This window comes from Geotrypetes seraphini, chromosome 5, assembly GCF_902459505.1.
Source record: "Geotrypetes seraphini chromosome 5, aGeoSer1.1, whole genome shotgun sequence".
NCBI classification, from domain to species: domain Eukaryota; kingdom Metazoa; phylum Chordata; class Amphibia; order Gymnophiona; family Dermophiidae; genus Geotrypetes; species Geotrypetes seraphini.
The window spans coordinates 3,158,076-3,174,890 of NC_047088.1; the positions used below are offsets into that span (position 1 = coordinate 3,158,076).

Below are 16,815 nucleotides of genomic sequence, written 5' to 3' on the forward strand. Positions count from 1 at the left end.
TTAAAGAAAAGTTTTGAATGCTGACCTTGGCATCACTGTACCCCCTCCTCTCCCCTCAGCGCCTCGAGGCAGATGCATTCCTCCTGGACTGGACGAATCGCTTTCTATATGCGTTTCCTCCATTTCCTCTCATTCAAAAGACTCTAGTCAAGCTGAAGTCAGACCATGCCACCATGATCCTGATTGCCCCACGGTGGCCCAGACAACCTTGGCACTCCCTTCTACTTCAACTCAGCAGCAGGGAGTCATACCTTCTACCAGTCTTTCCATCTCTGCTTACACAGCATCAAGGATCTCTGCTTCACCCCAACCTGCAGTCTCTACACCTGACAGCTTGGTTCCTCTCAACGTAACCCCTCTCCAGGTTTCTCAACCTGTGAGAGATGTCCTGGAAGCTTCAAGGAAGCCTGCTACTAGACAATGCTACCACCAAAAGTGGACTAGTTTTTCTGCTTGGTGTTTTTCTCATCATTATGAGGCACAACACTCCTCCTTGAGTTCAGTTTTGGATTATCTTTTGCACCTTTCTCATTCTGGTCTCAAGTCTACATCGATACGAGTCCATCTTAGTGCAATTGCTGCTTTCCATCAGCCTCTTCAAGGGAAACCTCTCTCTGCTCATCCAGTGGTTTCCAGATTCATGAAAGGACTCTTCCATGTCAATCCTCCCCTCAAACCGCCTCCGGTGGTTTGGGACCTCAATGTGGTTCTTTCTCAGCTTATGAAACCTCCATTTGAACCTCTTCACAAGGCTCACCTGAAGTATCTCACTTGGAAAGTGGTGTTTCTCATTGGCCTCACTTCTGCCCGAAAAGTCAGTGAGCTACAAGACTTAGTTGCGGACCCACCTTTTACAGTATTCCATCATGACAAGGTGGTTCTCCGCACACACCCGAAATTCCTTCCTAAGGTTGTCTCAGAATTTCATCGCAACCAATCCATCGTTTTGCCAGTGTTCTTTCCGAAGCCACACACTCACTCTGGAGAATCTGCTCTTCATACTCTGGACTGTAAGCGTGCTTTGGCTTTCTACCTAGAACGCACCAAACCTCACAGATCTGCTCCTCAACTTTTCATCTCCTTCGATCCGAACAAGTTGGGACGCCCCGTTTCCAAGCGCACCATCTCCAACTGGATGGTGGCTTGCATCTCATTCTACTATGCCCAGGCTGGATTACCCCTTCACAGTAAAGTAAAAGCTCATAAGGTCAGAGCAATGGCAGCTTCTATAGCCTTCCTCAGATTGACACCGATTGAGGAGATTTGTAAGGCTGCCACTTGGTCCTCGGTTCACACCTTCACTTCTCATTATTGTCTGGATACTTTCTCCAGACGGGATGGACAGTTTGGTCAAACTTTATTCTCCTAAGTTGCCAACTTTCCCACCATCCCATTCTGGTTAGCTTGGAGGTCACCCATTAGTGAGAAAACCTGCCTGCTTGTCCTGGGATAAAGCAATGTTATTTACCGTAACAGTTGTTATCCAGGGACAGCAGGCAGCTATTCTCACGTCCCACCCACCACCCCTGGGTTGGTTTCTCTGCTAGCTAGCTGAACTGAGGAGACACGCCCGGTGCATCGGGCGGGAAGGCACTCGTGCATGCGCGGTGCGGGCGACTCAAAACTTCGAGTTTTCTTCAAAGAAGCGTCCGCATCGGGGCTCCGTTGGATCACGTCACCCATTAGTGAGAATATCTGCCTGCTGTCTCTAGATAACAACTGTTACGGTAAGTAACATTGCTTTCTGCCTTGTTTTTGGCCTAAAATGGCAAGTACATTTTAGGATGAAACCAAAACTTTTTCTTCTGTTATATATACACAGGAACCCGTACTTTAGCTGTTGTTTCACACTTCCCATGAAATTGCAGAAAGGTATCTCTTTAAGATCTTGAACTCCTCTCCTTTTTCAGTGGAGAACAGCTCCCTTCTCTCTATTTCTTCTGCAAGCGAACTCAGAAGGTGTGTTCTGATTTGCTCTGCTTCTTTTTGTTATTTTTGAGTTTCCGTTGGATTTTTAAATTTCTTTATGGCTTTGCTGCTCGGAGATCCCCTTCTTGGGCTTACTCCACTGGGGAAAGGATGCAATCCCGCATGGGTGGACTGCTGCTCCAGGCCAATCTCATCCGAGTAACTGTGGAGCCAGCCTGATTTGTGTCCCTTCAGGAGCTTGGGGTTCATCCCCCTGGGAGCGGCTTGCTTGCTGATTTCATCAGAGGCTTGAGCACAGACTGTGGGGCCTCTGTGTAACAACCCTCTGGGTATCAGGGAGCTGGCTATGTAGTTTCTCACCCCATCGCTGTGTGAGCAATCTTGGGGGTGGGAGTCAGTTCTCATAATCCATCCGACCGGCAGCCAGAAGAATTCCTTTGACACAAGGTCTGACAATTTCTGAAGCAGAAATCTTTCCCCTGCAGACAGGCTGATTCAGGCAAGTAGGAGCCAGAAGTCACTGGCAAGACTCAAGGTGAACAAAGCCATGGGACCAGACAATTTGCACCCAAGAGTGCTCAGAGAATTGAGCGATGTCCTGGCGAAACCGTTGGCTGAGCTATTCAATCTCTCCCTAAGTAAGGGGAAAGTTCCCCTGGACTGGAAATTAGCTAATGTCGTTCCTCTGCATAAAAAGGGTTGCAGGGCAGAGGCTGCGAATTATAGACCGGTGAGTCTCATATCAATAGTGTGCAAACTCATGGAAACACTAATTAAAAGCAAATTGGACACGATCTTGAATGAAGGGAATCTTCGGGATCCCAGTCAGCATGGATTCACCAAGGGTAGGTCCTGCCAATCCAATCTCATCAGCTTCTTTGACTGGGTAACAAGAAAGTTGGACTTGGGAGAGTCTTTGGACGTCGTGTACCTGGACTTCAGTAAGCTTTTGACAGTGTCCCACACCACAGGCTGCTAAGTAAGATGGAATCGATGGGGTTAGGAGAGACACTAACTGCATGGGTCAATGATTGGCTGAGTGGCAGACTTCAGAGGGTGGTGGTTAATGGTACCCTCTCTAAAACATCGGAGGTGACCAGTGGAGTGCCGCAGGGCTCGGTCCTGGGTCCACTCCTTTTCAACATATTCATAGGGGATCTCACTCAAGGGCTTCAAGGTAAAATAACACTATTCGCCGATGACGCCAAACTATGTAATATAGTAAGTGAATGCAGTTTACAGAATTATATGGCGCAGGACCTGCTTACATTGGAAAGTTGGTCCTCAACCTGGCAGCTAGGCTTCAATGCTAAGAAATGTAAGGTCATGCACCTCGGAAGTGGAAATCCATGCAGGACGTACTTCTTGAACGGAGAAACTTTAACTAGGACTTCAGCAGAACGAGATTTAGGAGTAATCATTAGTGCAGACATGAAAACTGCCAATCAAGTGGAGAAGGCTTCATCTAAGGCAAGGCAGATATTGGGTTGTATCAATAGAAGTTTCGTCAGCCGAAAGCCTGAAGTCATAATGCCGTTGTACAGGGCCATGGTGAGACCTCATCTGGAGTACTGTGTGCAATTCTGGAGGCCACATTACAGTAAAGATGTGCGCAGAATTGAATCGGTTCAGCGGATGGCCACCAGGATGATCTCGGGGCTCAAGGGTCTCTCGTACGAAGAGAGACTGAACAAATTGCAGCTCTACACTCTCGAGGAACGTAGGGAGAGGGGAGACATGATCGAAACATTTAAGTACTCACGGGACGTGTCGAAGTGGAAGTTGATATTTTCTTTCTCAAGGGACCCTCGGCCACAAGAGGGCACCCACTCAAACTCAGGGGCAGAAAATTTCATGGCGACACCAGAAAGTATTTCTTCACAGAGAGAGTGGTTGATCATTGGAACAAGCTTCCAGTGCAGGTGATCGAGGCAGACAGCATGCCATACTTTAAGAATAAATGGGATACCCATGTGGGATCCCTACAAGGGTCAAGATAAGGAAATTGGGTCATTAGGGCATAGACAGGACTCATCTTGCTTAGCAACCGGCGGTGAGGTACGCTATCGAATGCTTTGCTAAAGTCCAGGTATACGATGTCCAGGGACTCCCCAACATCTAGCTTCCCCGTCACCCAGTTAAAGAAGCTGATCAGGTTGGATTGGCAGGATCTCCTCTTAGTAAATCATGTTGACGGGGATCCCATAGGTTCTCTTCATTCAGGATCGTATCCAATTGGTGTTTGATTAGAGTTTCCATTAATTTGCTCACTATTGATGTGAGACTCACTGGCCTGTAGTTTGCTGCTTCTGTCTTTGAGCCTTTCTTGTGGAGTGGAATGACGTTAGCCTTCTTCCAGTCCAAAGGGACGCTGCCTGTACTAAGGGAGAGGTTGAAGAGCGTGGACAGCGGCTCCGCCAAGACATCTCTCAACTCCCTGAGCACCCTGGGGTGTAGGTTGTCCGGTCCCATTGCTTTGTAAACCTTGAGCTTTGACAGCTCACCGTAGACACTGCTGGGTGTAAATCTGAAATCACTAAATGGGTCAACTGAGTCAGCCCTTGTCTGTAGCTGAGGGCTGAGCCCCGGCGCTTCTCGGGTGAAGACTGAGCAGAAGTATTCATTTAACAGTTGGGCTTTTTTCTGAGTCCTTTTCCACATAGTCTCCGTCTGGTTTCCTAAGACGTACTATTCATCCTCAGTTTTTACTTCTGTCACTGATATACCTGAAGAATGATTTATCTCCTTTCTGGATGTTCTTTGCTAGAGACTCCTCCATGTGGAATTTAGCCTCCCTGACTGCTGTTTTGACGGCTTTTGACTTGGTCAGGCTCTAGAGTCCTGTTTCCCTGATTGTTTGTAAGAGATGAATGCTTTTTTCTTCTCTTTGTTGAGGTCTGAGATCTCCGCAGTGAACCACTGTGGCTTATTGTTCCTACGCTGTTTACTTACTAATTTAACATAGCGGTTTGTCGCTTCCCGTATGGTGGCTTTCAAAGTTGACCACATTTCTTCCACACTATCGGTTTCTGCTTGGCTTTGTAGCACCTGGTGAACAAAGTCACTCATGCCTTGGAAGTTTGTGTCCTTGAATTTGAGGACCTTGGTCAGTGTGGCAGATTTAGTGAAGCCTTTCCTAAGGTTGAACCATATCATGTTGTGGTCACTGGAGGCCAATGTGTCTCCCACCGAGACCTCTGTGACACTTTCACCATTGGTAAGCAACAGGTCCAGTATTGCCTGATCCCTTGTTGGGTCCAACACCAGTTGCCTGAGACGTGCTCCCTTCAAAGAGTTTAATAGCTCCTGCTGCTGCTGGAAGTAGCGGTAAGTGTGTCCCAATCCACATCAGGCATGTTGAAGTCACCTAACAATACTGTGTCCCCACGCAAGGTGATATTCTCTATATCTTCGATCAATTCCATATCCAGGTCATCCTGTTGTCTTGGGGGTCTGTAAATTACGCCAAGATACAGGCATTTGTCCTTCCCTCTGGCCAAATTAACCCAAAAGGATTCCCCAGTGTAATGAACATCTGTGATTCTTGTGACCTTAATGTCGTCTTTGTATATAATGCTACACCTCCTCCCAATCTGCCCTCCCTGTCCCGGCGAAGCAAGTTGTAACCCGGTATGACCATGTCCCACCCGTGGGAGTCTGTGAGCCAGGTCTCAGATATTGCCACCACATCCAGGTCGGCATTCCTTATTTCTGTTTCCAGTTCCAGTATCTTGTTTCCCAAACTGTGTGCGTTAACGTACATAGCCCTCCATGTTGTGTTTTTATTACGTCTCAGTGGGGATATTCCCGTTTGAGCATTATTTGCATGTTTTGTATTCTTTTTAGACCCAGAGCTATATCGTGTACCTGTCCCGGACTCCCCAGACCCAAAGCTACAGTGTGTATCCTGTGGGGGTGTTCCCGTGTGGGCTACTTGAACTCCTTTCACAGAATTTGCAATGTGTGTACCCCCGCTGGACCCGGGATTACAATGTGTACTGCCTTTAGTTCCGGAATTACAGTGTGTACACTCCCCCGACCCAGAATTGCAATGTGTACTCCTCCTAGATCCAGAATTACAATGTGAACCTACCCCAGACTCGAAAGTGTGTATACTCGCCCCTGACCTAGAATTTCGGTGACTACTCCCCTCAGCCTCAAAAAAGTATTGACAGTTTAGCTCACCAGGTAGGTTATTTGTGCCCGTACCCTCCCCCAACTTACCTAGTTTAAAGCCCTGTGAAGTAGGTGGGCTAGACGGTGTCCAAGGACGTTCTTCCCTCTTCTGGTCAGGTGTAACCCGTCTTGTCCTTTTAGTCCTTGCAATGCTTCTCCATGATGCAGGAACCCGAAGTTCATCTCCTTGCACCATCCCTGCAGCCAGTCGTTTGCCCTCTGGATGCGATCCTCCCTGGCACTGCTCTTGCCCCTTACTGGGAGGATCGAGGAGAACACCACCTGCGCATCCATCCTCCTCAGCTTCTCACCCAGGGCCCTGAAGTCTTCAGGTAAGCTGTTTGGGGTGTTTCTGCCGGTGTCGTTGGTCCCGACGTGGATGCAAACATTACCCCTCTTTCTTTTACAAAAAAGACCTCGTGAGTCTTCAGAGGCTAGTTTTCTCTTTCTGTTGGGGAGGGGGGGGGGCAAGAAGGGTAAGATGAATGATAAATTTCTCACAGGTGGCTTGGGTCTTCCTTCGTTCCACCTTTATAATCTGGCTCGTCTGCTTCGCCACCTGTGAGACTGGCTTTTTGATAGTTCTCAATATACCGATGTAGCACTGGAAAAGGAGTATTTCTTTCCTTGGGCTTTGACCTATCTTTTACCCTGGGATGGGAAGCAGCAGTTGGGCCCTGGGGCACGTAGCTGTTTGGTTGGGCCACTCCGCCGTGCATGGAAGTATCTCTCTATGTTTTGGGGTCACCCTCTTTGTAGTTCGGTGCTGTTGCCTCTGTGGGTAATGGATTTTAGTCCGGGTCAGGATAATATTGTCTTTAAATGCTGGGCTCAGAAGGGACTTTGCAGTTTGGGGCATTTTCTTATGGCTGAGGGTCATCTTTTTCCTTTTCCGGCTCTCCAGGCGTTCCTGGTCTTTGAGTGCTACTGATCATTTTGTCTATCGGCAGCTTTCTCATTATATAGCTTCCCTGCCCGGGGACTCCCTGAACAAGGCTTTTCTTGATACCCTGCAGGATTTCTTTCTTGATGCCCACTGGGACTGGCTTTCGGTGTCTCAATATCACCGTCGGCTGGTGGCTCTGCAGCCTCAGAGGGATTACCAATAGCTCTTGTCCTTATGGACTTGGAACCTGGATTGTTACCTTTGGGTGGTGTCGTTGACTCCTCTGGTGCAGCTGATTTCCTAGGAGGTGCAGAGTGCTGAGCTCCAGGAATGTCAGTTTCGAGCCCTCCATAGAAGTTACATTTCCCAGAAGCAGTCTTTCATTTGGGTGTGCCATTACGCCTGCATGTCTAAAATGTCACTGGGTTACTAATTCTTTGGCGCATGGCTTCTGGTCTTGCACTCAATTCTGGAGGCCACATTACCGCAAGGATGTGCTTAGAGTCGAGTCGGTTCAGCGGATGGCCACTAGGAATATTTCGGGGCTCAAGGGTCTCTCGTATGAGGAGAGACTGAACAAACTGCAGCTCTACACTCTGGAGGAACGCAGGGAGAGGGGAGACATGATTGAAACGTTTAAATACATCACGGGTCGTGTCGAGGTAAAAGATGACATCTTTCTACTCAGGGGACCCTCGACCACAAGAGGGCATCCGCTCAAACTCAGAGGAGGGAAATTTAGGGGTGACATTAGGAAGTATTTCTTCACGGAAAGAGTGGTAGGGCACTGGAATAAGCTTCCGGAGCAGGTGGCCAAGGCCAACAGCGTGCTTGACTTTAAGAATAAATGGGACATCTACGTGGGATCCCTACAGAGGCCTAGTAAGACACTCAGACTTGATAGGGCGGGTCAGTAGAGTGGGCAGACTTGGTGGGCTATGGCCCTTTTCTGCCGTCACCTTTCTATGTTTCTATGATTGCTATCTTCTGGCTGGAGGTGCATCAATACTTACAAACACTGGTGGGATATACCCTCCTGACTCATGTTGAGGCCATTTAGGAGGGCTTTCAGCAGGGGACAATTTGCTTCTTCACAAGAGCTACATAGTAGGGAAGAAATGTATATTGAATCACTGGCTTCAGGACTCCCCACCCACCATTTATCCTAGAATTACTTACAAATAATATTCATGTGTAGAGACTGAAATGGTTCCTCTTCTGATCACAACCCTTTAAAATTCAAACTACTTATCTTTAGCATCCTGCAGCTCTTTGTCTCAGTATTGAGAAGGTGCGGGGCTGAACAGCTCTGGAAAAAAGTCTAAGGGGCTCATAATCGAAAGAGAAAAACATCCAAAAACTGGCCTAAGTCGACACTTGGACGATCATTGTGAAAATACGTCCAAGTGCCGATAATAAAAATGGGTTTTGGACATATTTCTAAACGACCTAGGCCTTCATAGTGCCGCTGAATGACCATAGTTAAACAGGGCGTTTCAGGAGGAGTGTTGAGGGGAGGATTTAGGTGGGACGTGGGCAGGCTTAGACTTAGTCGTACTGCATGTATAACCAAAAGTTATACAGCACAGGATCGACGGAACTTGGACGTTGTGACTTACACCATTTAAAACATGGTCTAAGTCACAAAAACCCATCTAAAGTGACCAGATAAGCACTGCAAATAATACAGACCCCCACACACTGCCCCCGTGATCACTGCCCCCCCCATAAAAATATTAATCACAACTTGAAAATTGTGCCTCCAGAACATCATCACCTGGCAGCCTGGCATAGGAAAGCATAGTCGTGCTGCACAGAGGCATCTTAAGCCATCTTGGGGTGGGTTAGGGACCCATGGAGAGGAGAACCCATACCCATAAGCCCCTGTAATCACTGCATTGATATTGAAACGTGTAATCCCGTATATACCCCCAAAATCCTTTTTTACTGGCATATAAGTGGCTCCTGCAGCCATAAGGGCTATTGGGGTGGTAGATAAGTGGCTCCAGAGGATTCTGGAGGTGGTTTGGGGGGCTCACCATAACCTATAAGGGAGCTGTAGTGAGGAGAAGACATGGCACCCTGTTTGTGAAGTTCACAGCAGTGCCCTGTGAGGTACCCCACTATTTAGGTGCCACATCTGGGTGATCAGTCCATCACTTTGCAGACCCCTCCCACGTCCAACAGGGCTTGTTCTAGGCATTTTTGACTTGGGATGAAAATGTGGTATAAAGATGGACGATTTAGCGACTTGGATGATCAGATCGACAGGATGTATACTTAGACGATTTTCGAAATGAAAAAAAAATGTGGATGTATTTTTCCAAAATGTGCCCTAAGCTGTTTTTTTACTTTGGACGACTTGCGACGTAGATGAAAACGGACTTAGATGTTCCTTTCAATTATGCCCCTCTAACTTTTTGTGTGTCACCTAATACAATTTAAGGTAGACTTAAATTTAAGGTCAATTTAAGTATTGACTTATATTTCAACAGATTACTAATATCTGTATACATATATATATATATATATATATATACACATTTATATACCGTATTTTTCGCTCCATAAGACATACTTTTTTCCCAAAAAAAAGTGGGTGGCAATAAGGATGCATCTTATGGAGCGAATACCACACTCCCCTCCACCCTTTTTGTACTCCCGGCCCAGCGATGGCAGGGCAGATTCTTTGCAAACCTCACGAGCTTGCTCAGACTGCAGCCGCAAACCAGTATACGCTGCAGCTCCTGAAGGACAGCGCTTCCATCACGTGAACATCTGTCATAAGAAGCCGCCTTACCCATCGTGAACCTGCCAGGCCTCCAGCCTTACCCTCACTGGCTAACTCTACGACAGGTGTCTCAAAGTCCCTCCTTGAGGGCCGCAATCCAGTTGGGTTTTCAGGATTTCCTCAATGAATATGCATGAGATCTATGTGCATGCACTGGTTTCAATGCATATTCATTGGGGAAATCCTGAAAACCCGACTGGATTGCGGCCCTCAAGGAGGGACTTTGAGATCCCTGCTCTACAGTATCAGCACCTCTGATTGGCTCTGCCTATGTTGCCTCTTCTGTCAGCCAATGGCAGAGCGCTGAGTGCCTCGGATCCAAGATGGCTGCCCCGGAGTGCGAGAGCAGTGTCCTGAGTGATGCGGCGGCAGCGGCCTTCCTGACCCTGGGCTCTGGTCAGGGCCGGCATTAGGGGGGAAAAAAAGAGGGCAGCTGCCTCGGGCCCCATGGCTCTAGGGGGCCACTGTGAGCTTGCAAATCCTCCCCCTTGAAGGACCTGCATCTCAGCGAGGCTGCCGGTCCACCCCCTCCGACAAACTTATTCTGGAGCAGAGTTGGCAGCCGCACTGAAGTGCAGGAAGGTCTCGCGATGATTGCGTCTGCCGGCTCTGCTCAAGAAAAAGCAAGTGACATCAGAGGGGGTAGACCGGCAAACGCAGTCATCGTGGGACCTTGCTGCATTAGTTTGGAGGGGGAGAGAGAAAGGAGCATAGAAGGATGATGAAGAGAGCGAAAAGGGCAGGGTGGTATGGAAGGGTGGTGGGGCAGGGTGGAATGGAAGGGTGGTGGGGCAGGGTGGAATGGAAGGGTGGTGGAGGGAGAGATAGGGGCAGATGCTGTTGGAATTGGTGTGCAGGGAAAGGGGAGAGAAACTTAAGGGGAAGGATACTGGATGGAATTGGGTTGGAGGGAAAGAAAGGAGGCAGATGCTGATGGAATTGGTGTGCAGGGAAAGGGAAGAGAAACTTAAGGGGAAGGATACTGGATGGAATTGGGTTGGAGGGAAAGAAAGGGGGCAGATGCTGATGGAATTGGTGTGCAGGGAAAGGGGAGAGAAACATAAGGGGGAAGGATACTGGATGGAATTGGGTTGGAGGGAAAAAAAGGGGGCAGATGCAGATGGAAGTGGGGGAAGGGAGATAGAGTGAAATGCCAGACCATGGGAATGTGGGAGAGGGAAGAATAGGACAGAGATGCCAGACAATTGGAGGAGGGAAGGGAAGAAGATGGATGCTAGACCAATGGGGGTAAAGGGAGAGATGGAAGGGGGAGGCATACAGTTCCTGGAAAGGGCAGAGAAGGAGAGAAGATGCCTTAAAGATGGGGCAGAAAGAGGGTGGACAGTGGATGAAAGGAAGAGAGTGACAAGAAGATAAGGAAAGCAGAAACCAGAGAAGACAAAGGTAAAAAAAATTCTATTTATTAATTTTTTTGCTTTAGGGGACATGCATCGCTGTTTCTGTGGTGTTGCATTGTATGTAGAATCCAGCTTCTTGATGGTTCAATTTAACCTTTGTCTACGTATTTCTCTGCATGTCATGGCGCAAAACCAAATCTGCCTGCCTGCCCTGTGCCCTGTCCGTACCTGCCAGCCACTAGGCCTACCTGCCTGCCGCAGCCACTAGGCATGCCTGCCCTGTCCCTGCCTGCTCTGTGCCCTGTCCCTGCCCGCCCTGTCCTGGCCTACTACTAGACCACCAGAGGGGGGACAGAGTACAGAGCCTGGCAGGGAGAATTTGGTTCAGAATGGTTTTTTTCTTGTTTTCCTTCTCTAAATCTAGAGTGCATCTTATGGTCAGGTGCGTCTTATGGAGCGAAAAATAACGGTATATACATATATTAGTTTACTGTATATGTAACTTTCTCCTCAAAAGGGTCTCTCACTGGAATGTGGCTCAAATAGTCCAGAGTGAAAAAAGGTATATCTCTATAGCGACCAGGTCAAAGGCCAACTCATGTCTGCCAGCAAGTCCTCTGAGTATATCCCCTACACCAGGGGTGTCAAACTCAATCACATTAAGGGGCCGAAATCCAAAACACAGGCTAAGTTGTGGGCCAGACCCCGCCTATTCTCTGCCCCAGACCCCGCCCCCATAATAGTACTAATTGTAACACCATTTTTTCCATTCATTTTTCATATACACACACACAATATAATCTTATTAACAACACATAATGGTTAACCACAAAATTAAACTACACAGAGCACACTATGCTTCTCAACATTCATTCCCACCAGAGCACAGATAACCCCTATGCAAATACGGTACCAAAAGCTAAAAGTACTAATATATACAAACCAAACCCTAAGATGGAAGACTCTGCATGCAGTACAACCCCAGAGAAAAAGAAACAAAAGCATTTCTTCCTGAACAGTGCAAAATACAGACAACAGATGTAAATTCTCAAAATTGATACAATTCAATCACTAAATTCAAAATAAAATTATTCCCCCTACCTTTGTTATCTCCCTCCCTCCATGCTGTGCTTCAACTAGGTGCCTCCCTCTGGTGGTTGTCTTACTTTCTGGCCAGCTCCCGCCTGGCCGTTTTATGCGGCCCGCGGTGCAGTGCCCCCGGTGTTATTTTCTGACTGGCTTCCTCCTCCTCACTGCTGCAGTGTGAACAAAGCTGCAAGCGTTGGCTCCTCGCGCGTCCTACGCTTGAACCGGAAGCCTTCTCTCTGACGTTGCAATGTCAGAGGGAATGGTTCAGGATGAGGCATTGGACGTGCGAGGAGTTGCCGCCACCAGCTTTGTGCACTCTGCAGCAGTGAGGAGGAGGGAGCCGGCCAGAAGATAACACCTGGGACATCGCACCGCGGGCCGCATAAAACGACCAGGTTGGCCTTGAGTTTGACACCTGTGCCCTATACACTGAACAAAGAAACCTAAAAAGAGTGGGAATCTTGATCTGGTTTTTTCTATCCTACACAGCAGGACAAAGAATCTGTCAGCTGTAATACCAATATGGATTCCTACTACATTTTAATTATTTTTTCCTGTGTTTCCTCTGTAACTTCAGCAAGAACCATATATTTATTCTTACCAATATCCCATAATTTATTCCCATATTTGTTTATCTGGTTCTGTATCCCTCATATATCCACTTTTTTTATATCACTTACAAAACTTTCTTACATATTCTTCAATCTGGTCATGTCTTTATGTATCATGTCTTTCCCTAACTCGTAAAACCCACGAACAATAAGTAAGAAAGTAAGTGACTGTTTATTATTTCATGCTTGCATATATCAACCAAATACCTTTTTCACACCATCCATCCTAGTAGGCCTGCCGCACCCCTGTTTGTTTGAGCCTAAGGGCCACACCCTCACCATTTGGTACTGGTGCAACAAATTTCATCTATTAATGGTATGGGAATCTATGTCAGCTCGGTTTTCCAGACATCGGAGTAAGATTTTCCTGTCCGTCTGGTTCTCTTATTTAGACACCTTACCCCCTGTTATTAGAAGTCAAATAGTAAATATATTGCAGAAGCCAGAGGCCCCTTTGTTGCCTGTTGTTTGAGGGGGGAGAGGGGGGATTTTCAGTGGGGTAGTTAGTTTGATCGAGTCTGGGTTATAAGAACCCAAACCTGGACTCTTGATAGTCTTTCTCTGTTTTGCAAGTTAAGATGTTATTTTATTTTGTACTGGAATATGCTGTATCTGCTTGTATTGTACTTTATATTATTTTCAAATAAACTGTTTTTGGAAAAAAAGCGTTTCCATTAATTTACTTACCACAGAAATCAGACTTAACAGTCTGTAGTTCCCTCCTTCATCCTTACTTCCACTTTTGTGTAGAGGGACCATATCTGCCCTTCTCCAATCCTCTGGTACCACTCTCAACTCTAGAGAAACATTGAAAAGGTCAGTCAGTGGAACCACCAGAACTTCCCTAAGTTCCCTCAGTATCCTGCCCCATCGCTTTATCCATCTTTACTTTAGTGATCTTCTCACGAACACAATCCTCTGAAAATCTGTCAGGGTCTGCCAGAACTCCAGCCCTATTTGCTTTTGATTTCTGCAGTCCCACTCCCAGTTCTTGAGCTGTGAACACAGAACAGAAATATTTGTTAAGCAATTCAGCCTTTTCTTTATCAGCTTCTGCATATTTCTCTCCTTAACCTTTGAGTCTCACAATGTCATTTTTGCACTTCTTCCTATTACTAATATGTCTAAAAAAGTCTTGTCTCCCCATTTTACCATGTCTGCTCTTTTTTCTTCCATTTGCATCTTTGCTTTCTTGACTACTCTACCAGTCTCTCTTAACTTTTCCAGATAGTTTTGTCTGTCGTCTTCTTTTGCGATCTTTTTTAGTTTATGAAAGCTAACCTTTTTCCTTATGTTCTCAGCTACTACTTTTGAGAACCAAAGCGGCCTTCTTTTTCTCTTACTTTTATATACTGTATATATATATATATATTATTTTTTGTATTTTAATTGGTTTTTAATTGGCGCAGTCATTACTGCACTGATTGAAACAATTAAAAGGTTAGGTGGCACCGCCTAACTTATGGTGGCGTTTTTAGAATCAGGGCAAAATGAATAGTTGAGTCAAGTCCCTTGCTGCTGTTTCCTTTTGGGATGTGCCTGGACATGAGCACTCTGTTGTTCTAGGAGTGGAAACAGTACATGGTTATTGTCAAGCCCCCTATTTAGTTTTTGCTATTAATTTCTTTGTGTTCTGCCTACATCAGTGACTTCTGCTCAAAGGTGAAGAACACAATATATTGCAATGTGGAACCATCAGACTCAAACATGCTGTGGGAACCAGAGTTTATGATGGACACCATTGAGAACCCATCTGCACACAACTTCAGCTATTCGATGTTGGGCAAGATACTGAATGATAATCCTGCCAGTCGCTACAGTTTTGTCTGTAACGCCCTGATGCATGTATGTGTGGGGCATCATGACCCTGACAGGTCAGTGAACTGTGTCCTTTGTTACAGATAATTGTGTGGGGCGATGGGAGGGCATTAGATGTTACTGATAGGGGTGCTTGCAGTGATTATTGGCTTTGGGTAGTAGAGGACTTATTGAGGTTGGCTTCTGTGACAGCTGAACAACATCTTTCATTGGCACAGGGTTAATGATATAGCCATCCTGTGTGCTGAACTGACCGGTTACTGCAAATCTCTGAGTGCGGAATGGCTGGGAGTGTTGAAGGCCTTATGCTGCTCATCCAACAACGGCACCTGTGGCTTCAATGATCTGCTCTGTAACGTAGACGTAAGTCCTGAATGCTGCAAAGGGAGGGCTGGAAAAAAGAAAGAGAACATTTGCTATTAGGAATGGAAGATCGTTTTAAGTGAAAAGCATGTTTTTTATAATTCATTATTTCCCATGTAGCTATGTCAGTTCTTAGGTTCTGAAATTTCTCTTGCCCTAGATCCTCTTTTTGACTATCAACCACCTGCTTCAGCACTTCTCTATCCAAATACTTCTAAGCATCCTCCATATTACATTTAAACTCTAGGGGTATAGTTTTTGATAAAAAGTCCTTAAAGACAACAGATTTCCCTACTTTTTCTCATTTATCAACCTGAGCTGCTAGTTTCCTAGCTTCCCTCTATATTCTGTACAATCCCTCTTTGCGAATCTAAATAAATGATCTCGCCATGTCTATTTCTTCAATCCTACTGCAAACCTCTACCATAAGAACATAAGAGTTGCTGTACTGGGACAGATCGAAGGACCATAAAGCCCAGTATCCTGTTTCCAGTAGTGGCCAGTCAAAGTCACAAGCACCCGGCAAGATCCCATAAACAAGCAGTGGATGGATTTTCACAAGTTCTGGAAGCCAAATTTACGCTCTTAGGTAGAAATCCAGATCTTCCATGGTAGCATTTTCAGAAATGATCCCAGCTCCATCCGCAGGTCCCAAGAGGCAAGGAGAGCTCTGAAGTCTCAATGCATGGTTGAGACATTGGTGCAGGGAAGAGGGATTTAGACTGAGACAGAAGAGGTGGGAAACTATAGGCTTATAAGACTTACTTCGGTGGTTGCCCAGGAAAAAGTCTAGGTGCCATCATTGAGGATATGTTGAAACCCTCAGCTCAATATGTAGCGGCAGTTAAGAAAGCAAATAGAATGTTAGGAATTATAAAGAAAGGAATAGAAAACAAAGATGAAAATGTTATAATGCCCTTGTATCGCGCTATGGTATGGCCACACCTCAAATACTCTGTGCAGTTCTGGTTGCCGTATCTCAAAAAGATATAGCAGAATTAGAAAAGGTACAGAGAAGGGCAAAAAAATTGATAAAATGGATGGGACGACTTCCCTTTGAGGAAAGGCTAAAGCAGCTAGGGCTCTTCAGCTTGGAGAAGAGATGGCTCAGGGGTGATATGATAGAAGTCTATAAAATACTGAGTGGAGTGGAAAGGGGTAGATGTAAATTGCTTGTTCACTCTGTCCAAAAATAATAGGACTAGGGGGCATGCGATGAAGCTACTAAGTAGTAGATTTAAACAAACTGGAGAAAATATTTCTTCACACAACGTGTAATTAAACTCTGGAATTCGCTGCCAAAGAATGTGGTGAAATCAACTTAGCAAAAAGGTTTGGATAATTTCCTAAAAGAGAAGTTCATTGGCCATTATTGAGATGGCTTGGGGAAATCCACTGCTTATTCCTAGGATAAGCAGCATAAAATCTGTTTTACTACTTGGGATCTAGGTAGGTAGTTACTTGGGACCAGGGTTGGCCACTGTTAAAAACAGAATACTGGGCTTGATGGACCTTCGGTCTGTCCCAATATGTCAATTGTTATGTTCTTATGTAAAGGAGGTCTTGCTCAAGGATGGATAGTGAGTTTCCTGGAATCCAAGCGACATAATTTCACCAAAGGAAAATCATGCCAAATGAATCTGATCGAGTTCTCTGGCTTGGTGACCAAAGAATTGTATAGTGAGCATGCGCTGAATGTAGTCTACTTGGATTTCAGTAAAGCCTTTAATACGGTCCCTCATGAGGAGCTCAAATTAACTAAGCAGATTAAAGTTAGGATATAAAGTGGTGAAA

The 16,815-nt window shown here is 46.1% G+C and overlaps 1 protein-coding gene across 1 annotated transcript in view; it reads left to right on the forward strand.

The window, feature by feature from the left end:
* Window positions 1-16,815, forward strand: part of MED12 (mediator complex subunit 12) — a 708,291-nt gene that overhangs the window by 291,548 nt on the left and 399,928 nt on the right. Inside the window, exons 21-22 of the mRNA XM_033943934.1 lie at window positions 14,487-14,714; window positions 14,877-15,021. Coding sequence (XP_033799825.1) covers window positions 14,487-14,714; window positions 14,877-15,021 — 373 coding nt within the window. The remainder of the gene's footprint in view (window positions 1-14,486; window positions 14,715-14,876; window positions 15,022-16,815) is intronic.